The sequence below is a fragment of the Magnolia sinica genome, chromosome 15, assembly GCF_029962835.1.
Source record: "Magnolia sinica isolate HGM2019 chromosome 15, MsV1, whole genome shotgun sequence".
NCBI classification, from domain to species: domain Eukaryota; kingdom Viridiplantae; phylum Streptophyta; class Magnoliopsida; order Magnoliales; family Magnoliaceae; genus Magnolia; species Magnolia sinica.
The window spans coordinates 9,567,466-9,591,452 of record NC_080587.1 but is presented as its reverse complement, the minus strand read 5'-3'; the positions used below and the strand labels follow the sequence as shown (position 1 = coordinate 9,591,452).

Sequence of the window (23,987 nt, the reverse complement as noted above, 5' to 3'; positions counted from 1 at the left end):
ATGATGGATGCTGTGGTCGAGATAGGACTAGGCACACATGTGGATTTCTGATGTAGCAAGATCTGAAATTTAAGCAAGCCACAAAGCATACGTCCAACGGCGTGTCTAGAAGGCGGTTGAAATGATGCTTATGCAAACGAGGTAAGAAAAGTGGACTATACTACTAGAAATTTCTGATGTGAAAGGATCTGATGTACGGCAAGTCACAGAGCATACGTTTACTAGAAATCTAGAGGAGCAGGGGGGTTGAGAAGGAAATAAATGTCATGATGAATGCTTGTGATGTAAATGAGATGATCTTTGACTTGCTCTTAAGATGGCTAGAACATGAGGTACGGATACACCATGGTTAATCCGAGCTAGATCTAGGGGTTGAGATGGTTGAAGTGAGGCTAAAAGGTGGCTGAAAAAATCTAGAATTTAAGGCTTGGGAGCTCCCCCTCACCCTCTCTCTCTCTCTCTCTCTCTCTCTCTCTCTCTCTCTCTCTCCCTCACTTGGATTTTGAAAATGAGAAGTGGTTGTCTCAAATGCGAAGAGGAGAGGGCTATTTATAGCCTTTTCTGATGGCAATGTGGTAATTGTTGGACTTATGAAGGGTAAAAGCTGACATGGCAACTTAGGATTGGTTGAGGAGAGAGGAATGCCATATGGCGTTCTCTCATTGGCTGTTAGAGGTTGGTAAAATGATAAATAAGGTGGGTTTAAGGGGTAAATCCATATGAAAGTTGACTTTGGGACGAGGGACAGCTGTTGCTCGGAGGACACACATGTCTCGCGCACGAAGGTAATCGGACTACCTCCCGGGCTGGGATTGTTCTGAAGCTTGTCTAGCTAGAGCCGCGTAAATGTTTGAAAGCAGGCGGTAGTCAGATTACCGCTCGAGTACAGTTTCTCCTGAATTTTGGCCGGTGGGCTCTTTTTTGGGTCTTGAGAGCGGAACAAAGTCCGTTTTGGATATTTGGCTTGAAATTGCTCAAAATTGGCTCGATCATGACCTGAAGTGGCTTGAAAAATAGATTGATTGTGGATGAAGGTTTGGGTATACTTTGGTTTAAATGATGGCTCGTGATGGCTCAAGTTATGATTAGGGTTTAAGCTGGAGTTAGGTTGGGTTTAGGGTTTAGTCTGAGGTTTGGGTTAGGATTAGGCTGGTTTTTTGGTTTATGGTTCAGATTAGGGTTTAAACTGGGATTAGGGTTTGGTTTAGGACATAATCATGGTTTCCGGATTGTCTTAGCTTTCTCAAGATATTAGCCTGGGTGGGGTGTCTATAGTATTACCTTGGTTGAAGTAGTTGTCATGTGCTAAGGGTCTGGGTTAATAATATTATGGGTTTAGGTTGTCATATATTAATGATTTGAATCTATGTTGTCGTATGTTAAGAGCCTAGGTAATCATGTGTTAATGGTTTGGGTCATAGTTGTCATGTATTAAGGGTTTAGGTTATCATATGTTAAGGGTTTGGGTCATGGTTGTCATGTATCAAAGGTATACGTTATTATGTATTACAGGTCGAGGTTGTCATGTATGAAGGGTCGAGGTTGACACACAATAACCTAGACCCTAAACAAATGACAACCTCAACCCTTCAAAAGCAATGGCTATGGACTAAAATATTCTTTCACTATGAATTTAGTTCGTAGCCTTTGCTCTATTTTGATAGTGAATACATGACAACCTCAACTCTAAAAAAGCAATGGCTATGGTATCGATAGTTGTGGCTTAAACATTATTTCATTGCGTATCTAATCCGTAGCATTTGCTCCATTTTGGTAGTGAATGCATGACAACCTCAACCCTAAAAAAGCAATGGTTGCAATATTAATGGCTATGGATCAAAACATTATTTCACTACAGATCTAGTCCATAGCCTTTGCTTCATTTTGATAGTGAATGCATCACATCCTCGACCCTTACCATATGACAACCTCAACCTTGAAAATGCAATGGCTACAGACTAAAACCGTAGTTATTTTTTTCGCTACGAATCTGGTTCATAGCATTTGGTCCATTTCTTTGTAGTAAATGCATGACAACCTTAACCTCGACCCTTAATACATGACTACCTAGACTATTAACACATGACAACCTCAACGCTTAACTCATAAAAACCTTGACCCTGACTCTGGACACTATAAGGCCGTATGTGGGGCCCACTATCGAGCATGTGTTAAGGGTCGAGATTGTCATGTGTTAAGGGTTGTGGGCCCACCATAGTTGGAAGGATATTGATCAACATCCACCAACCACATTAAACACATTACAAGAAAATAGTTCATATAAAATGGACACTGTTATAAGTTATAAAGTTTTGTAAGTCACATAGAGATCATGTCAGAAAGAAGTTAACATCTTCTCATATAAATAGAGAACTACACAGAAAATGAACGAATTGAATATAAGTTCAAGTAGACCTAACATTACTTTATCGGAATTGAATACTACGTAACTTCCTATTCACTCAACATCCATACGGTTGACTACTGATACAAGACCAAGAACTGAAAGATGCCTTTAAAACCTACTAAATGAGTGCTCTAATAAAATTTGAAACATCCATCATTTTTGGGCCCCTGATCTTTTATATAATGTGTAAATCACGCAAGCCTAAGGATCCACTGTGTTGTACATGTGAAATCTATTCCACCCATCAAGTGCGTTCATTGATGTTAGGCCCTACTGCCAAAAAATAAGCCAGATCTACAACTCCCAACAGGGTACAATAGGGATGGAATGCCAACCATAGATTTTTGTGAGGGTGTGTAAGCTTAGATGGCGATGTGATCTATAGGATCACACTTTGAGTGTCATGTTTGAGTTACAATCCATCAATGGTGAGGCCCAACATTTGGACGGTTTAATTTAAAGCGCCCATGTTTCCACATACACGGTTCTGTGTGCAGGAACATGAAGCATCATGCTCCTTAGTACTGAATTTCACTCTTTTAACTTTTTGATCTATGACTAGGACAGTTGATGGGCTATGAAACTCTTGGGCTAAGCCTGGATCACCTGGGCTTTGGTTTCATTTTTAGGTTGTCGGTTGTGTTTGTGTACACGAGTCGATCTGAGTCGAGCTTGGCAAAGCTCGACTCAGCTCGGTCAGTAGCTGACCCCAGCTCAAACTTAGCTCAGACCTCGAGCTTAACTGGCCATCTCGGCTTGGTTCGGTCGGCGGCTCGATCCAGTTCAAGCTGAGTTTGAACCAAGATTGAGCCGAGTTCGCCTGTACAGCATTTCCACAAACACATGGATTGCACATTCAAAATCTCACTGTATGTAAAACTGCTGCAGTTTTATAGGTATTTCATCAAACAACTTGCATGCAACATCAAAATCAAGAAAAAAGATATTTGTTTCATATACATACCTTCCTTGCCACCAGCCGACACTTCGTTGAGTCATTTAGTCAAACACTTGGTGAGCAAAAGAAATTATTTATTTTCTTTTGCATAATTATGGAAATGTTTTCGGGTCTTATTGCAAAATGTAATGAAAATGGCCTAATCCAAACCCCCTTTGCTAAAAATGGTGTTTTCATCTCTCACCTTCTATTTGCTGATGACTTAATGATCTTTGCGAAAGCTGATCCCATAACTACTATGAATCTTAGATGTTTCTTTGATCATTTCTCCTATAACTCGGGGTTAGAAACCAATTTTTTTTAAAGCACAATTATTTTCTCTGCTTCTTCTCATGAGAAGGATCACATATACCATATTCTTGGAATTAATGAAGGTAATTTGCCTCTAAAACATTTGGGATTACCTCTCTATTCTAAAAGACTCCACCTTCGGGACTGTGAATCTTTGATTGATAAGGTCAATAAGAGACTTGGGGGTTGGTGCATGAACCTCCTTTCCTTTGCAGGCAGATTAGAATTGATTATTTCTACTTTATCTAACCTTCACTTCTTTTGGGCAAATGCAGTCCTCCTCCTTAAGGGATGTTTAGCCCTTTTGAAAAGCGAATGAGAAATTTCCTTTGGGAAAATTCTGAGATCCATTCATTAGTTGGGACCAGATCTACAAACCAAAATCTAAGGGCAGTTTGGGAATCACTCCTTTATTCATTTCTAACCAAGCTTGTCTGGTCAAAAGTTTATGGAAAATTGCTACAGATGATAAAAGTCTTTGGAGCTCTTGGGTCCGTGCGAAATACTTTCGTGGTAAATCATTCTGGACCCAAAATATTCCCTCTGATGCATCTTGGGCTTGGCGAAGGTGTTAGACCCATTGCTAAGCCCCACATTAAATACCTCATTGGCAATGGTCAAAATACCAACTTTTGGTTCGACCCATGGCTTAGGCATGATAACCTTATAAATCGGTTTGGGCACAGGGCTATCTATGACCTTGGTCGTGGGCGAGACATTAAGGTTAGTGAGTTTATTCTCAATGGTTCTTGGTCTCTCCCCTCTCCAACCTCGGCTAACCTTAAGGAAATATTTAATGGCATTCAGAGCATCCCTATCTTTAATATGGAAGATGAAATAGTTTGGACCAATGACCCCTTTGGGAAACCTACTCTTTCTTCCATTATTGGTGCTTGTAAGCCCTATTCTCAGGATGTTCCTTGACATGATCTTGTATGGTTTAAGGGCCATATCCACAAACACTCTATTATTGCATGGATGGTCTTCCTTGGTAAGCTCAAAACTAAGGATTGAATTTCTTCATGTGGCATTCATGTGGATGATGGTTGTGCTTTATGTACTTCACCTGTTGAAACTATTGACCACCTTTTCTTTAAATGTTCCATTGTCCATTGGATCTGGAGCTAATTGTATTCTAGGCTGGGGCTCCAAGCACCTCCCATAATGTGCCCTCTTATAGAATCTATTAAACATCTTGTTGGGAGTCTTTCTCTAAATTTAGGGTGTAACTTACTAACCAACCTCTTGTTCCCTGCCCTTGTCTGGCACATTCGAAAAGAGAGGAATTCAAGGATTTTTTTAGACAAGTCGTCCTCTAAGGAGTTCATCCTCCGTTCTATCCTGGGGGATGTTAGAGCTAGAGTTATATTGATTATGGGTTCTTCTATTGTATCATATATACCTAACTCTATTTCGGCCCTTTGGGATTTCCCTACTACCTTCTCTAGGGGTCCCAGGCTTTTTGCTCCTCCTACCTCATTCCAGCCTCTTTGGGTTGGGAAGTGTCGGCTTGTCGGTTCCCATACCACAGGCAGTGTCATGGGGATCATTTGTTTTTCCCCCTCTTCCATTTCGTCTGTTGGGGTTTTACGCTTTAGGATTTGGACCCTGACCCCCCTGATAAATGTCTAAAGATTCTATGTATTGGCCTTACTAAATTGACATTTGCGGATATTTCAAGTATTTCTCTCGAAGTGCATAACGCTCAAGTTGTTAAAGCCATTAAAGACCCTTCTACCTTTTCTTGGAGAGTGAGGCAGTATGTGAAATCTATCATTTACTAGGCCGATTGAGATGTGGTTCACAAATCCAAACCATTGATTGTGTGTGTCCCACTTGGATGAGGTGTCAGACCAAGTTTCAGCCGCATTCAAAAGTTAGGTGGGTCCCACTAAGTACTTTTATTTGTTTTAGGCATGTTTTCATGTGGTTTTAGATGGTATGCCCCACTTGAGTTCCGTATATAGCTGATTTTTGTGATATCCAATAACCTAAAGGGGACCCATCAAATGCGCAATGTTGATGTTCGACACACATCAACCTTATAGTACCATTTTCATATATATATAGCCGAATGCCCAGCCGTGCGCCAATTCGCACTGAACTCGTGCGAACTTTTTGAGAACTCATTATACTAGATGTGACTTTAAAATCTGAACGGTCCACGTGAAGCAACACCTCATGAAACCCCCCAGGCCTAATGTTTACTTCGATCCAAAATTTTTGTGGTCAATGAAAATTGAAAGCACCTTCCTCCGTTGATTTGCATTTCTCTTTGCTATGGCCCACAAGAATTTTATATCATGGTGAAATTTTGTCACTTGGGGTTTCATGGGATTCCACATCACATGGACTATTAGATTAGACGCCAGTGACACATGTGCAAAGGTGCGCACATGCGTAGGTGAGCACATGAGCATATCTCATATATATACATATAATTAAAAATATTGAAAAACTCAAAAAAGTATAAAATAATAATAATAATTGAGATTCCCAGTATGACTTCCTTCTTTAGTTTTGAATATGTATTTGGAGTAACGGAACATTTATCATAAAAAAATGTTGTCTTCGATTGCCTGATGCCACTAACTCGAGATTAACTCCAAAACAGTAAAACTTTCTTATTTAGGCTTCTTAAGATTGTAAGTCTATATTCCAGTAACAATGCATTGCTAAGACAATTATATGCTTTCATATAATCATTATATTTAGACTTTCAACACAAGTTGAATATCGTTTAGTGGATTAAGGAGAATTACATAAAAGTACAAGAAGATGAAAAAAATGAAAAAATAATAATAATTTGGCCCTTTTAATTTTTTACAACATGGTCCATCCCACTTTGGTTCATTGAATCCCATTTAATTTTGTTTCATTTCTTTAAATGGTCTTATATCTAGTATTAAACTTTGTTTGTAAGCTTCCGTTGTAATTGAATTGAAACGGATAAAAAAAATAAAAGTATGATAGAAAAAGTGAAAATAAAAGTTCTCATAATGTGACGTCCTTTATGGTGGTATCAGCTTGTAATCATGTATTGATTCGGTAATGAAGCTGATACAGGGAGATTAGGCCAATACCGTCGATACCGACCATTTTCATAACAGATTGATTCAACCTTGTATCATGTAATGAGGGTGGCCATTTCTTTATGGAATGGACTATATAGTCATAACATAACCATTTTTTTACACTATGGTTGGAATATTAAGCCGATGGTTGGGCTCAAACATAAAATTTAAGCATTTTTTATTAATTGGCCTCAACTAGGTTGTGTGCAAGAACCCGCCAGCCCAGCTTGGCCCATTTGGGTTCCGAGGGAATTTATGTCACAAATCATGCCCAATGATCCAAATGGAAATCAAGTGTTATGTGGGTCAAAAATGCCAAATCCTGTCTCAATCATCATTTGTTAGGACTTTTTAGAGAAGGTTGGTTTTTCTTTTGTAAAGATGAAGAAACTTAATAAAATTTTAATATTTTTACTCACAGTGATGAAGAATTAAGCTATCACTATATTTATTCAAGGTCTACATATGAGTTGAGCTTGGGCTAACTCGGCTCAGCTCGGCCAGCAGGCTACCCTAGCTAGAGCTGTACATGAATCGAGTTAGCTCGGTTAACTCGCTCGACTCGACTCGAAAAAGCTCGATTCAACTCGTTTCAAAACTGAGTTCGAGCCGAGTTGAGCCGATTTTTGGAACTCGAAAAAATTTCGAGCCGAGTTCGAATAGACTCAGATTGAACCTCGACTCGAATTGAACTCGAATCGAATCAGTTCAGTGTCTCAGTTATTTTGATATTGATATTGCTTACTAAGTGTTTGATGAAATGACTTAATGAAGTAGTGTTTCGGGTGCATACATTCTTTGTCGGATCGGCTAGTGGCGAGGAAGGTATGATACGAAAAAAATCACTTCGAAAAAATTTTTACACGATAAAATTATCTTTGTATTTTGATTTTGATGTTGCCTATCGAGGGTTGAAATGCCTGCAAACTGCTGTTGTTGTTTTGCATACTATGAGATATTGAAGGTGCATTACATGTGTTTGAGAAAATGTCACAGAGGCTTGAACTGGACCGAGCTACTGACCGAACTGAGTCGAGTTGTCCAGTGAGACTCAAGGACCGAGCCGAGCCAAGTTCGAGCTGGGGTCAGCTACTGGCCAAGCTGAGTCGAGCTGTGCCATGCTCGACTCAGTTTGACTCATGTACAACTCTAACCCTAGCTTGAACTTGTCTCGGCTCGATCCTTGAGCCTCTGATTGGACAAATCAGCTCAGCTCAGTCAATGGCTCGGGCTAGCTAGAGCTAAGTTTGAGCTCGATCTTTTGAACTAAGTTTGAGTTCAAGTTTAGGTTTTATATATATATATATATATATATATATACATATAGTTAGATAGTAAGTGAACTTGATCCGAGTAATGAGCATCCCAAATCTTGTATAAAAGTGGTGGATGAGCTTGGGCATACGTGGAGCAGGGGCCTAAGATTTACTATGTGGGTTGGAATTGGACAGACCTAGACTCAGCCCAGTTTGGGCTGTAGATAGTCCTAGTGGCAACGGGTTGGGTTGAGTTGGGGCTGGTTCAAGTCAGCCCAAATGAGCCCAACCTATTGTCCAAAGGCCCAAACTGACCCACTTGACCAGACCCTTTGCTAACTTGTCTAGCTGGGCTGGACAGGGGTGACTCGTGCCTGAACCACTTAGCCCATTTAGCTTGGACTCACCAAGTTGGAAAGTGGGGTCAGGTCATTTCACCCATGGGCTGACCGGACCCATTGCTTCCCCCATCAGGCCATTAATAGGCTGGGCCTAGGGTCAGTTGTGGTTGATACTCAATCACAAAAAGATTGTGCATGTAGAATCAAAGCGACTTAAAATATAACCGTCCATGTCGTGGGTCCCAGTTTAGAAGACTCCTAAGATGAAAATTAGCTAGATTTGATTCCCTAACAGGATGATTATTAGGACTTTGCTGAGATGGTTGAAATGAGAAGTATTCAACGGTTTTAAACAAATAAACAAATGTCTATCAATCAGCGGTTGGAATTGTTCAATCAATCTGGATCTTCAATCTGGATCTCGGATGATAATCTATCTACAGTGGGCCACAAAATATGGACGGTCTATTTTAGTTAATATAGTACAACTTCCGAGTGCCTGCGCATCAAGTAGTTCACGGACTTTCAAAGTGACTAAAATACTCTCAACGGTCATAACAGGAAACTACTTTTTTGAAAGTCTCAAAACCCTGCATTTCCCTCCAGAAAAGCATCCTCCAACTGAAATGAAATGCTATCTTCCCATCACCTTCGCCATCAGACCTTCAAAACTAAACGCCTATCTCATTTCCTTCTCCTCAAACCGTCAAAATCGTTCTCGTCAAATCAAAGCTTGAAACCCAGAATCCCCAAATCTCTTCTCCATCAGATTGATTCCTGTGAAACCCTCGAACAGTTGAAACAAATCCACGCCAGATCCATCGCTTCCGGCCTCGCGTATGACCATCTCATACTGACCAAGATTGCTGAATCCTTCTTAAACAGTAGGAATCTCGATTACGCGACAAGGGTGTTTGTTCGGATCCGAGAGCCTGGGATTTTTGTCCGGAATGCCCTTATCCGGGCGTATTCCTCATCTGAAACTCCGTCGTTTGCGATATCTATCTATAATGAGATGTGGACTGGTGACGATGTGGGGCCTGATAATTACACATTCCCTTTTGTTTTCCGGGCTTGCGCAAATTATTCTGCTAGCGAGAAAGGGAGAGAGGTTCATGGGGTGATTATAAGAATTGGGTATGACTCGGATCGGTTTATAAGGAGTTCTTTGCTTGGTTTTTATGCTGCCTGTCTAGGAATTGGTGATGCAAAGCAAGTGTTTGATGAATCTACGGAGAGGGATGTTGTCTTTTGGAATGCCATGATCATGGGTTATGCACGAGCAGGGGGTGCTTTGGAAGCTTTTCAGCTTTTTAAAGAGATGGAATTTGGGACGATGAGGCCCAATGAGGGAACAATGTTGGGTTTAATTGTGGCATGTGCAATGACAAAAGACATGGGATTAGGGAGAGAGATTCATGGTTATGTGAAGAAGAATGTCGGATCTATGATTGAGGTGAGAGTGGGGGCTTCCTTGATTGATTTATATGTGAAATGTGGGAACTTAAATTATGCACAGAAACTGTTTGATGAGATGCCTGAAAGAAACACCATTGTGTGGAATTCTTTGATTTGTGGTTATTCGAGGAGTGGATCCCCAACCCGGGCAATTGAACTTTTCATGGAAATGCATGCTTCTAATGTTAGACCAGACAAATTCACAATCTCAAGCATTCTTTCTGCTTGTGCCCAAACAGGTTCTTTAAATCTAGGTGATTGGGTACGAAGGTACGTAGAGAAGAATAGGATTTCTGATGTCTTTGTGGCGACTGCTTTGGTAGACATGTATTGCAAATGTGGGTCAATCGCATTAGCAAGAGAAATTTTTGATCAAATGCCCAGTAAAAACATAGCTACATGGAATGCCATCCTTTGGGGCCATGCATTGCATGGGCATGCACAATGCACATTAGATCTTTTCCATGAGATGGTGAAGTTGGGCATTAAACCAGATTCAATCACATTCCTCGCCATTTTAAGCGCTTGTGCTCACGCAGGCTTGGTTGAAGATGGGTGTCAATATTTGGATTCGATGAAAGATTATTACAAGATCCCGCCCACAGTTGAGCACTATGGATGCATGGTAGATCTTCTTGGACGTGCCGGGCTTCTTAGGGAAGCCAAGGAGTTGATAGAAAAAATGGAGATTGAGCCGAACATTGTTGTATGGGGTTCATTGCTTAGTGCTTGTAGCATTCATGGCAATGTCGAGATAGGTGAGCAGGCAGCTGCCCATGTCTTTGAGTTGGATCGAATGGATGGTGGATCTTATGTGCTTTTATCAAATATGTATGCTGTGGCTCGAAGGTTTGATGGTGTTAAGGCAGTAAGAGAGATGATGGCTGAGAGGGGGGTCCGAAAGCCTCCCGGATGTAGCATGATTGAAGTTGGCAATGTTGTTCATGAGTTTGTGGTGGCAGACAAAGCACACCCTAGATCAGAAGAGATTTACTTGGTGTTGGATGAGTTAAGCAGGAAACTGAAGATGGCAGGCTATGTGCCGATGCTGGCAATAGATCAAGATAAGTAGAAGATATTCTTCAACACGTCGAAGAAGACCATATAGTTCACCTTCTCCTTCAGATGATCTTCATATCTGGGAAACATATCCGGGAAATTAAATGCTTTCAGTCTGTTGGAAATCAATGAGCCAACTTATGCCCATTTAGAGATGCCATTTGAAGCACTTCGGTGGAGTATTATGAGTGCACAGCAGCCTGTCAAAGTAAACTGAATCAAACCTGGTCCCAGGCATGCACCTATGGTCCTTTAAATGTATGTGTGTGTGTGTGCAGGGCTGCAACTTGGGTTTGGGTGAACCTGAACCCGATTGACCCAACCCGAGTTTGGGATGGGTTGGGTCAAGTTGTCAATGTCCTCAGATTGGAAAATGCCAACCCGATTTGAATTCAGGTTGGGTTGAGTTGGGAACAATCACATGTATTTGGGTCAGTTTTGATCAGGTTGGGTCTAGTATCGAGGACTTCGGGTTGGACACCTCGCGTTGGGTTGCAGGTTGGGTGCTCTTGAGGTTGGGTTGTGCTCGGCTCAACCCACAACCAAACCCAACCTGCCCAAGTTGAATCCCTATATGCACGTGTGGCTCATACATGCATGCATACTTGTGGTGTGCAACATATCCTAATAAAAAAGGTTGGGACTGAAGAAATTTCAATCTTTTGGAAGCATGTGAAGTGCTATTGTCAAATCTTCAACAAACTGTGGACTGCGAAAACCAATACAAGCAAATTGACGAACCTTTTAGTATGATTCATGCAAATTCCCTGACGCCTCAGTGGGCATGTCACGTATGCTGATGCGCGACTTGCAAGCACACCATCAAATCACATACAGTAATTCAGCGAGTTATGCATTGGTTGTGCTGTGCGGCCTAGATGTTATGCATAGATGTTATGTCCACAGAAAGCACCTCTTTGGTAAAAAGCATCATGAAATGTATGGCTATCAGCTTTTGAAAGTCGAGCATGTTGCGCTAGTTTTGCATTGTTAATCTCGAGTTGCGGAAATTTGTGTTGGAGAAGAGTTGTAGATTTGTTCCTTTTCCTAGCAAGGGAGGGAATTCATCATCTAACAGATTCAAGCAATGCTATTACAAGGGCGTCAATTAATCATTCCAGCCAAACAATTGAAACAACTAACTTGAATGTCCTCAGACTTTTTATGTTGGAAATCCAAGGATCCCAATCACTCAATCTTTAGTATGCAGATGATACTTTTTTAATTTTTTGAGGCATCTCAAGACTCGGGAGCAAGTAGAAGTTATTGTGTCAATAACAAAGTTCTTCAATGTGGTTTTCAGTCTTCGATTCAATTTTAGCAAAGTGGGAATCTAGTGGAACAGTATGGACGTATTTGCAGTTTACATGAGGTGCAGAGCAAAGCTCATTGAGAAACAACCATTTTTTACCCATGCCTTCGAGATCATCTCAACTGCAAAATCATAGTAGACAGTCTTTTATTTGACTGTGGCTACTCTTTTGATTCCATTGTTTCGGCTTTAATTGGTATCTCATGGCATGAATTAAACCCGTCTGAGCAAGCAGAAGAATACTTGTCGGGTCTGTAGAGAAAGCATACGATAGGGTCCTTATAGAGTTAATCAGTTGGGTATTGTTAACGAATGGAGTTTCAAAATGATATGTGGATGTGATCAAGGGTCACTAGTAGAGAGATTAGGAGTTTCAAAAGGATATATGTATGTGATCAAGGGTCAGAAGTGGAGAGATAATTGGGTTTCCAATTACTGTAACCTTGCACTAGGAGTTAAGAGTTGAGCCTGTACCTTTCTGCATTGGTTATGGACAAGTTAACGAGGCGTTTGCAATAAGAGATCTCATAATATTTTTATTTGTAGATGACTTGGTTTTGATTGACAAGATCGGGAGGGCATAAACACAAAGCTAGATTTATCAAGAGATACTTTAAAATCTAAATGATTTAAAATTAGTCAGACTAAAACAGAGCGTCCACAGCGCATGATTTCTTTCTTTTCTTCTATGCTAGGAGAGCTTTCTTTTTGTAAAGAAATGCATGCGCACTTAGAATTCTCCGTTAGAAATGGGAGAAAATAGTGTTTAAAATCTACATCTTGATCGTTTGTAGGCGGTAGAAGATGAGGCAAATCAGTCATCCAATCAGTATGGAACAAAGACTAAAATGCCTTGGGAGTGCATTTGGTTGACCCAAATGTCACAAAGTTTCATGATACTTTGCACCAAATAAGGCAGCTTTCATGAAATTTCATGATTTTTGGTATAATCAAATGTGACCTTGATTGACAAAGAGAATTTCCTAGAGCAACAAAAAGCTTTGTGGGCCACCGTTATGTTTCTGCCATTCAAACTGGCCGTCAATTTAACATTGTTTCTGGTAAGTGCAGAGTTGATTTGTTGATCGATAATTGCTCATGCAAACATAGACGTGTTCAACACTCACCCAAAAAACCACATCTAAACATCTCCCAAGTTGCTGACAGGAAAGGCACTCTTTTCATAAAGGTTGTTTAATAGGCAATTAATATGGCCCCTTAAATCATCATCCATATCATCCATCAAAATGCCAATCGCTGTCGTCACAATCATCAGTACTGCCCATCAAAAAAAAAAAAAAAATTGAATCGAACCAAAGTGATGGGTGGTGTGTCAGGAATATTTACAAATGCTTTGCTCTCCAATCAACAGAAAAATTTCCATCATCGTCACTGTCACTTGAGGACTCTTCGCTCAACTCCTGACCCCTGAATACCAGCCCTTTTTTCTTCTCAAGCTCCAATCTTGCAGCCTTCAACTCCATCTGCTTTTTCTTCAGCATTTCCACTCTCTCCCTATGAGCCCTGAGAAGAAACCAGAACTATCAGTCATCCAAAGGCAGCAGAACCTATGGTGAAATAGATAAAGAACCATCAGATTGTTTTTGGCAGGGTTTCCAGAAACTCACTTATTCTCGAAATATTCCGCCTCCTCTCTCATCTCAGCAGCGTCAATCTGCCATTCACAGCAAAGCTTGTGTTATTCCAACAAGCTCTAGATAGGAATTCTCTGATTCTTTTGCTATTTCCTTCGCGACTGAAAATCCTGTTTTAAGAGTACTTTTCACCTTCGATATTCATCAGCAGTGACAAATCTCATTCTTGGCCCAGAAATTTTCTCAGAAGATTTTCAAAATTTGAGGTTTTTTTGTGGGATATTATTAGGAAAAATCTTACAAAAAAATAAAAACTCCTAAAAAAAATATTTGTTGTGAATTAATAAATAAATTTAAAAGTTAAAAATATATTTACAGAAAGGGTTTTGCTAACAACCCCACCTTCATAGGAAGGGTAGCAATGACCCCAAACCTTTTAAATGGCAAATGGGATGATCTATTGTCAATCCAAACCGTTCATTCATTCATACAACCAGCAGCCAGCCATGGTGCAAATATCATGCCATTTGGGTGATCCTAAGCTTCCGATAAATAGCATGAAAATGGACAGTCAAGAACTGACCAGAGAAACAAAAATAGTCCAATCATCATCTTGAACCATCTAGTAGACAGATTCCACAGTATATTTCTTATGATTCTAAAGTAACACTTTGATTTGATGATTGTAACCATGCTATTTATGGCCATAAACAATGGTCAGTTGTAACAAATTGGCCCCATTCAAAGCGTTAAGATATCCAATCAGCCTGACTCTTACACCATGGCTTGCTCCGAGTTGTATGAATGAATGAATGCTTCATATTGATGACAGGTCACCCCATGGTCCATGCAAATGGTTTGGGGATGTTGAGCAAAACCCTTAATCTGTTGCTCCGAAACTCTGATGGGAACTGTATCTCACCATACACAAATGGGCTGTTGAAAAGGAGGGCAAGGCGGGCATCTGAACACGAGCCAGAAGACAGGACGGTTTCCCTAATTCCACTGACACGATGTTCCTTTGTCGACCACTCATTTTCATTTGGGCCCAAAAGTGTGACACTGATTGAATCGGATTCAGTCAGCAAAAGTCCCTCCAACTCAATCAATATCAACAACATGATGTGATGCTGGCATCGGTTACAACAGCATAGAGTTGGTGGCGGAGGAAGACTGGCATTCACGTGAGCTGGCCCAGTTCCTTGAGTTTGTTTCCATTTTCTAGTTAATATGGCGATCAAAATGCGATATTTTTAAATCTCTTCCAATATGTTGAAATCTCACGATAATACTGTTTAGTGATCTTCTTTTTTTTTGGAAAGATAACGATTGATATATTAAAGGGAAAACAGGAACAAAAGAGGAGAGAGAGTCTGCTGAGAAAGCAGACTCAGCTATACTCCTAAAAAGTGAAGGTTGAAGTCCTTCGAAAAAGATACATTAACAGCCCATTCTATAATGAGACCCTTAGCCTTAGAAAAAGATACATTAACAGCCCATTCAAACTGTCTAGTGTATCTTTTGTGATATTAATGCAAGATTTTCAAAATCGCAGCAATATTTGTCGCACTATCCATTAGGGCACATATACATGGCACACGTACAGGACAATAGGACCAGACAATATGGTGGGTTCAACCCCAGATGAGCTGTAAAAGCCAGCAGTCAGGCAAATCCTAACCATCTGATCATATGATTTCTGAATATTACAGATTGGCATTTTTTTAGTAGTCCACATCCAAAGGGGTTAAAAAACTCTGATTGGATGGCAAGGGGAGCAACCAGTGTGACATTCTGGTTGTGAGCAACCAATGGGATCTGTAGGTTACAGCCCATCAGTGATAGGGCCCACTAGATGAACAGTCTGGATTTCATACATGTGTGGCATGCCCCATGTCCAGGGATCCTGCATGGAATATCTAAGATGAAAAGTGACCAACACTGGATCCTTCTTACTGGTAACCATTGCTACAAATGACTCTTACCTCTTCTTCCTCCAGCCGTTCATCCACTTCATGCAAGTCCTCTTTGATCGCCTTTTCGTATTCTTTGACCTCATCCCTAATCAGAATTTGCAAAATATTAGTGAATTGAAACAGTTTGCATGTAATGCACTACAGAGAAAAGAAAGAAAGAAAAATGGATTTTTGCATTATCCCAGCAGGAGCACAAAGCAATGCATGATCTGCTGCATATAATCCCACTTCCAAGAAATGCATTGGAGAATATAGGAAGTAGAGAACTGCTTTGAAGAGGCCATTCACTTGTCTGAAATTTCACCTGGAGTGGAGGCTTACTAATGAAATAATAACTGGGCATCAGGTCACAGCAGAGATGAATAGCTTGCTGAGGTGAAGAATTCCATGAATGTAGAATGGTTCAGTGTTCCAGATTGTTGATATGAAGGACCCCACCACAAATGGGGTTCGCCTCAAAATTCGCTGATTGGAAAATCCTAACCCTTTGATCTTTGACCTATTTTCCACTAAACGTCGACTGTAGCAGTATTTTTTCACTGACCTTCTATTTGTATGCCACTGATTGGAGATTTAGGATCCTCCAATCTGGGATATCTCTGTCACAAACTCCATCCAAGGTGGGGAATATCAGATCAACGATCTGGATCACTATACCATGTAACCCACATACAGAATCTTGGAAACTATACATTTGCTGATGCATTCCTTCTTAACAAGATTAAAGTATGTGACCTAGATGGCCTCACTCACCAAAAGCAATACCATATGCATACTTTCCTACTATATGATAGGGACATCACGCGCACTCACGCCGCCCCTCCCCCCCCCGGCACGTACGCCAGAAGGAGGAGGGCCCCACCGTCGATCTGGATCAATGACGACGTCCAAGGAGGATCTCCTAGTTAGAAGACGGAGTTTTGGTTCAAGAGAGTGGGCCCGATAGCCAAGAAAAACCCATCATGGGATCTCATGATCGTGGCCCACTAGTCGGATTGATATCATATTTTATATCTTGCTTATTTGTATTATTTAGAACATCATAAACGCTTTAGATTTCTTTATTTGAGTTTTATTTTAGTTTATTTCATCGTCAAGTAATAGATTGCGCACGTGACGCGAGTTTTGGGGTAAAGGGTTTTCCTAGAAATAGGCACCCCTTTGTAGCTCTTTTAATTCATTGAAGATTAATAAAAATTCTGCGTTTTCCTACTCTCTGAGTTGTGAAACCTTATTGGGTGCGAAGCCCTTCCTTCATCGAAGGGTTAACTAGTGTGGTGCAACACCACATCTATCCCAATTCGCCCCCATCCATCGCCATCTCTACCACCAATCTTCTACCATCCCTTCTTCTCATCTCACCCCATCATCTACACTTCGAATCAATCATCTATTGCAGCAATTCTCCTCCTCACAGCAGAATTTCAGAATCTAGCCCTACAGGAAGGCTGAAACTTCAGCGGAGCACCACGCACAAACCGTATATCAGATCGAACTGAGATTTGGGGGTTTTGGAGTCCATCTCTGGCCAACCAGGGCCAAGGTGACCTTTTTCTGAATAGTGGGCCCCACACACGTACGGCCGGGATCACACGTACGTGCGACTGGGCCATTGTTGTTGTCCACGCCTGCGGTACTTCTCTGGTTCGTCTCTCTCCTCTCTTTCACTCCGATTTCACCCAAAATCCCTAAACATAACCCTAAATTACTCAAATCTCCAATTTTATGCCCCTTTTCTTACCCTAGGGTTTCCCGAATTGGAATTTCTGAATCCCTTGGATTAGGGACTGATTATTATGCATGTGTGGATGATTATTTCTTATCTTTGAGTATCGTTTGGTTCATAATTTTTATTGATCCAGCCCTATCATGTGTAGGCCTGGAACCGCATAGATTCCCCTTAATTGAATGTTTGGACTTTCATGTGGGATATGGAATTTGTGTAATTGTTTCTAAACTAACATGATCTTAAGCCTGAAATCTCGCATATCATATTTAATTTTCATGTCCTCCATCACTATACTTTCTTTTTCTCGATGATGACAACCATCTCCAGTAATACATTTGCAATGCTAGTTTACTAAATTTTATATCAATTTAAAATAGTATATAGCAAAAGCAGCTTATGGCTGAGAACATGGCAAACCAGTCACATCCACCTAAGCTACAGCAGCAGAAAGAACAGGGGTTTTTTCTATATTTCCCCCTTTGTCTTGTGACAATCTTAAACACCTTCCTCTGACAATCTCAAATACCTCCCCATGCTAAAGGCCGTGGCTTCTGTGTCCAAAGTTGTTGGATTTAGTATGGGAAATGACTGCAATACCCTTATAATGAAAAGGCTTAATTGCCCTCCCCACATCCATATGTGGAAATAAGAAATGCGATTGCTACTTGCTAAAATCTCTCCCACCAACGTGCCATTTTGTATACCATGAAATTGTTGGGCCTACCAAAATGATTACCCACACAAAATCAGGACGGATAGCTCATGTGGACCACACCATTGGAATCAATGGACAGCCAATGTGTGATTCAACATACAGTTGTGGCCAATGTAATGAGCAAATCAGCCTGTTTTAGAGGGTCGTAATCATCATGGTGGAGCTCATCGTTTTCGTGGCACTGATTTCCTAAACAAGTGTCCTGTTGCTGGGGAAGATGGTAAAGATGGTACAGTTTTAAGTTCTAAGTTCTGGCGAGTGGGGCTTATTGTCTGGAATCTAGACTGCTGGTCGTGAATGGATCAAGGCCTAAAAATCTCCCAAACTTGAAGATCCAAGCAACCAAATTTTGGTACATATTTCAGTTGGATGGGTACCATTATTGTACTCTTCTTAACTATTTCTGTGGATGACAGATTGAAAGATAAGGTTCTCCTATCAAGGAGTTAGGTGTGTAAATCTATGCTGGCATACAACAAACCAACAGTACAGATTGTCAGCTGGAACACTCTTGATGACTGACTTCACCCACTGGATTTGAACCGCTAACAGTTCTATTTTTGTCTTCCCATTTTGCAGCCAATATTTGAATGCTTAGAATCACTTTGTCAGTTTGATTATTTGGATATGTTTCATCCACATTGGGCCTTGTGATTGGTCAGTCTGGATGGTGAGAATGCATGCCACGTGAATGGTGAATGAGTTACCGACCTCATTTTAAATGGTGATGAACTGTCACCAACTGTCCTACATGTTTGAGTACAAGTTTGGCCATGCTGATGTGGACTCCACCCTCACACCTTTTCTTACTTGGCTCATCAGGATTGTTCGGATGAGAAGCCAATGGCTGTCCTGCATGTGTGAGGGCCATCGTCGTGCCCTCATGTTTCGTCGGGCAACTTTGAGCTTCTGATCGGCTAGATTAGGAGATTCTGGTTGACTCTTCAGCCATGAACGTGATTCAGAACACCGTCTTGCCAATAAGCAATCTTTTAGGCTCAAATGTAACTTCATCATCATTTGGAATTTATACCATTGCGAATTTTAAGACATCTCCTCTCACTGAAAAATCCCATTTTGAAGAAACAAAAACTTAAAACCGTTTCCCGGAAAGTATTTGGAACATGGCAGTGCCCCCTAGAATTGCAGCCTCATGAGGATTGCGATGAAAGTAAAAACAAAAACAAAAGGCATTTTATGCGGGCAGAATGAAGAGTCAATGTCACATTTGTTTCCGAGGTGTCCCTTCAAGAAGGATATCTGGTACAGAGTTCTGGACCCCATTGGTATGGGATAGATGAGCAACAATAGGCTCCTCGATGAGATGATCAGATGGACAGGTTGGCAATTTCAAGGCAGAGGTAAATTCCTTTGGTACATGACGCCCTTCTTGGTCAGCTGGGAAATTTGGACAGAGAGATTCACATATCTTTGAAGGGCCAGATTCCTCATCTGACAAAATGTCCAGAAAATCAATGGCAACCTGAGCACTTTGGCCACGTGTCATGTGCTGTTTGCAGATATCAAGCTCTCTGACATTCGGAACAACTGGAAAAAATGGCTAGCTAGTGAGAATCGACGCAGCACCTTCTCTCCTGAGAAAGGAATAATGATTGGCAAAGGTACAAGATTCCTAGTGGGGGTGTTTCAGACTTCTGGTATAGGGTATGCTTGTAGATGAGAATGGATCAGAGTCTTGGCCTTTCCGGGCCCTGTCAAGGCGGACTCAAAGAAGAAAACCATATCCCTAGCAATCAGGAAGTCATTTTGAACTGGGCATAATCATTTCAGTAAGATGTCCATTGTACTAGAGGCCTCCCACAAGAAAGTGTGTTCCTGGATGTAAGGGATTTAAAAATGATCCTTGGGTTTAAACATTTCGTTTATCCATCTATCAGGTTGCCTAACCCTCTCATTATGACCTCACATGTTCGGGGGCCCAGAGCTTCTATAAAAATAAAAATAAAACAAGATTGACCATTAACTATCAGATCAGGCTATCAGGGTAGCTTGGTCCAAATTTCTCTGTGGAATGACTAAGAAAATCCTCAAAACAATGAGCCGATCATAGCCACATCATGTGGAACTCTTTCCACCAACTTGCCAGCCCGACAATTGGATGATTAGTATCTTGGAACTGTCAAAAAAATGTTCACATATTGGATGGTGCCAATCTTAGAAGCTACAATATCTCAGGGTGTCCGCTATGCACCATCCATGAGGGGCCCATCTGTTGAAGGCTTTGATCACAGAACTACTGCCCCGCCTGTACCATCCATCCGCATCAGAACAATATCCACTTTATAGTGCTCTTCATTGCATCAGGACACTTGTACACTTGTACAGTCCAAACCATTGATCCCAACTGTTCATTATGACTAGACCACATTTGATGGCCAACAATGCAAAAAAGGATAATTGTGACCATCAGATCAAAGACACAGATCCATCCATTTATCCGTATTATTTCCGGATATAGATCCAAAACTGAGGCAGATCAAAGACACGGGTGGACCACACAACGGGGATTAAACTCTTACCATTGAAAACTTTTTAGGGGCCGCAGAAGTTTTGGATCGAGCTGATATTTGTGTTTTCCCTTCATCCTAGTCTATGTGACTTTATGAATAGGTTGGATGGTAAATAAACTTCACCGTGGGCCCTAGGAAAGTTTCAACGGTAAGCATCATCACCACCACTGCTTCCTGTAGTGCGGTCCTTTTGAGCCTTGGATTTTCCTAATTTTTGGTCGCACTCCATAAAATGCCATGGAGAAGTAGATGGACGGTGTGGATAAAACCCATACATCACGGTGGCCACTCAAAGCTCATGCCCATTCCTAGCTGGAGATGGGCGGAGGTAGAATCCCCCAACTAAGAGATTGACTTCAAATAAATCATAATTGACTTCCGATCAATCTAATCTACCTAAGATGGTAAAAGCCTAATAACAGTAAAAGCAAACATAGAAAATCCTAATTACATTTCCAAATCACTCCATATCTTCAATCACATCCCCCTTATATCACCAATCACATCTTTAAATCAGCCCACATATCCTCCAAAAATAGTAAACGGTAATCCGTGATTTAAGCCCCCAAATCTATAAATAAACAATGCAAAAATCAGCACATGTTGGGCCCTACGGTGGGCTTTAAGCCTATGTCATCGTTGGGCCCTATAGGCTGTGGGCCTAGGTGGGCTGTGGGCCTGCATCACCCATCCATGGTGCAAGCAAGAAATCAAAAGCTTTGGAGGGGAGAAACTCCTGGTCCAAAGAGCTAGATTTGGCCCTGAACGAAATGTTAAGAAGAAACTTTCCAGTAATACGATGAGTCAGAGTGTAACGGAACAATACAACTCACAGCACCAAGGGAGGCAAGACAGGGCTATTAAAAAAGCAGGAGGATCCTTCAAGGAGGCACTCCTAAATTCCACAACGACCTTGCAACAATCCGAAAGCACCAATCAGATAAACAAAGAAGAGATAAAGAAGAAGATAAACCAAACCCACAAGCAAGCGTTGAGTCTGCCTCGATCTGAGTACGCTATGAATATATCGCAAGACCATCTAGATAAAGCTAGAGGGGAACTACAGGATTCGATGGTGATAATAACAAAAGAAGGTTCCTCCATTCCTCAAGTGAGGAGATGGATAGATGACTGCTGCAACATGAGTCCGGAAAGCTACTCTATCAAACCTATTGGCTACAATGAACTTTGGATTACAGCCGATCTGGGAGTTAATCTGGACTCTCTCCACATGGCCGGAGCGTTATTTTCGGATGGCCCAGTAGTTCGGATCCAGAGGTGGGAAGATTTCTCAATGTTTGGGATGGAAGATGTTTGGTTTCTCATTTGGGCGATCCCTCTAGAGCTATGGTGTGACGATTTCTTCATGGAAGTTGCATCATGCTTAGGGTCTTTCATTGAATTAGACCTGAAAATGAAAACCGGTGAAGAAATGGGCGTCATCAGAGTGCATGTTAGAAGAAAGAAAGGGGACTCTTTTCCCCCGCATATTCAGGTCACGGCTGATAGCAGGAAGATCTTATTGCCAGTCCAAAGGGAGATGAAAGATGATCCAATTCCAAGGTGGGGAGATCTGTGGAAAAGCAAAGATGCAGAGTGCACTTCGCTGGAGAAGATGGTAGTGCAGGTAGACACGCGCGTGCCATACTGCGCTGGAACACCAAAACACAGTCATACATCGCCAGCTCCTATCCACTCTGATAGCGTGCGATTCACGCCTATGGGTCTGACGCGTGTCTTAGAGCCTGTCGATAGCGTACGATTCATGCCTATGGGTCTGACGCGTGTCTCGGAGCCTGCTGACGAGAACTGCGTAAACCATAATACCATCTCGCGAGATAATGACTCGCTGGCGTAGATGCATTCGAACCGTCCATGTATCCTAAGCAAGGCAGCTTCCTCGAGAGAGTCAGACGAAATTAAAATCAGCCAGCACACGGGGGCACGTGGCAGCTTCGGGAATAACACAGAAGGGTCGAGAGAGTCTCGGTCTCTGTCGATCGGGTCAGGTCGCGAGGTCAGGCTTCTATCGGGTCTCTGCGGATATGAAAAGGCTGACCTCATCCATTCGTTAAACCACGACTCTAATCAAGACCGTTGCTTGATTAACATTCCGATAGTTTCAAACTCAAATAGTTCCGAGATATCTTTGTATGCGGGAGGAAACACCACCACTCCCCATTCCCGGGTGTGTTGGAAGACGAGCAGGAAAAAGCTATCGGTGCGGAGATATGCGAGAGGCCATATTCTGCGTCTACTCGGGTCAGCGAAGATGAAGCCGGATCAGATTATGACAACGATTCCTACCTCTCGGAGAATCCGGTCTCCCCAGTCTCTCTATCTTCTTCCCCTCTAACCCCAAAAGACGAATTTCCCGAGCAGGCTTTGTCGATTCTATTCCAGGAAGAATCAGGACAAGGGATTATAGAGGTAGAACCGTTGCAGATCAGCGTCGAATCTCAGATGGGTACTCAGATTCATAATTCAAAAATCGATGGTGACGGGGCAGAACTAATTGATATCATTAGAAAAAAGAAATGGATCAAAGATGTAATCGGCCACGTTGGTGGATCCATCGGGCTATCTTTTGGGGATCGTCCTGAGGACTTCATATCTTTGTTTCAGTGTGTTGAGAATCGGGGAAGACCATTAACATAATCAAAATCTCCCAAGAGTCGCCTTTGCAAATCATGCAGCAACAGAGAGCTATAACGACTGGCCCTCAGCTCAGTTTTGTTCACAGAGAGAAAGGCAGAAAGAGTGCGACAAGGTAATCGGGGCAGATCAGTTCCTCAATGAAGGTTCTTTCTTGGAAGGTTAGAGGGGTGGGGTTGAGACAGAAAAGGAGGCTCATAAAGGATGCCTGTGGCAGACGTAAGGCAAATATAGTTTGTTTCCAGGAAACTAAGGTGAATCTTTTTTCTAATTCTTTGTTGGGATCCCCATGGAAAGCTTCAGATGCTAAGTGGGTATGCCAAGAAGCTATTGGTAACGCAAGAGGCATCCTGATAGCCTAGAAATCTTTTCATTGGTTGCTCCAGAATAGTTGGGTTGGCAATTATTCGGTTTCGATAATTATGCAAGATAAATCCTCTGCTTTTTCATGCCTATTTTCTTCTGTTTATGGTCCAATTATTGCAGCCAACAGGCAAGCTTTTTGGGAGGAGTTGAATTGTGTTAGACAGCATTTTAATGGGCCGTGGTGTATTGCAGGAGATTTTTACATAACCAGATATGCAAAAGAAAAATCGAATGGTAGATGAGTTACATCAAGAATGCGAGCTT

At 41.5% G+C, this 23,987-nt stretch overlaps 1 protein-coding gene across 4 annotated transcripts in view; it reads right to left on the bottom strand.

Moving 5' to 3' along the window:
* The window catches only part of LOC131227925 (protein ABA AND ROS SENSITIVE 1), a 56,991-nt gene that overhangs the window by 13,821 nt on the left and 19,183 nt on the right, over positions 1–23,987 (bottom strand). For 3 of the 4 annotated variants that reach the window (XM_058223755.1, XM_058223754.1, XM_058223753.1), the window contains exons 6-8: positions 15,737–15,812; positions 13,785–13,831; positions 13,318–13,680 (exon numbers count right to left, since the gene is read on the bottom strand). In XM_058223755.1, the coding sequence (XP_058079738.1) occupies positions 13,500–13,680; positions 13,785–13,831; positions 15,737–15,812 (304 nt within the window). In that variant the 3' untranslated portion in view covers positions 13,318–13,499. Of the gene's footprint in view, positions 1–13,317; positions 13,681–13,784; positions 13,832–15,736; positions 15,813–23,987 lie in introns of those variants that run through there. The other variant, XM_058223756.1, reaches the window with a different exon arrangement.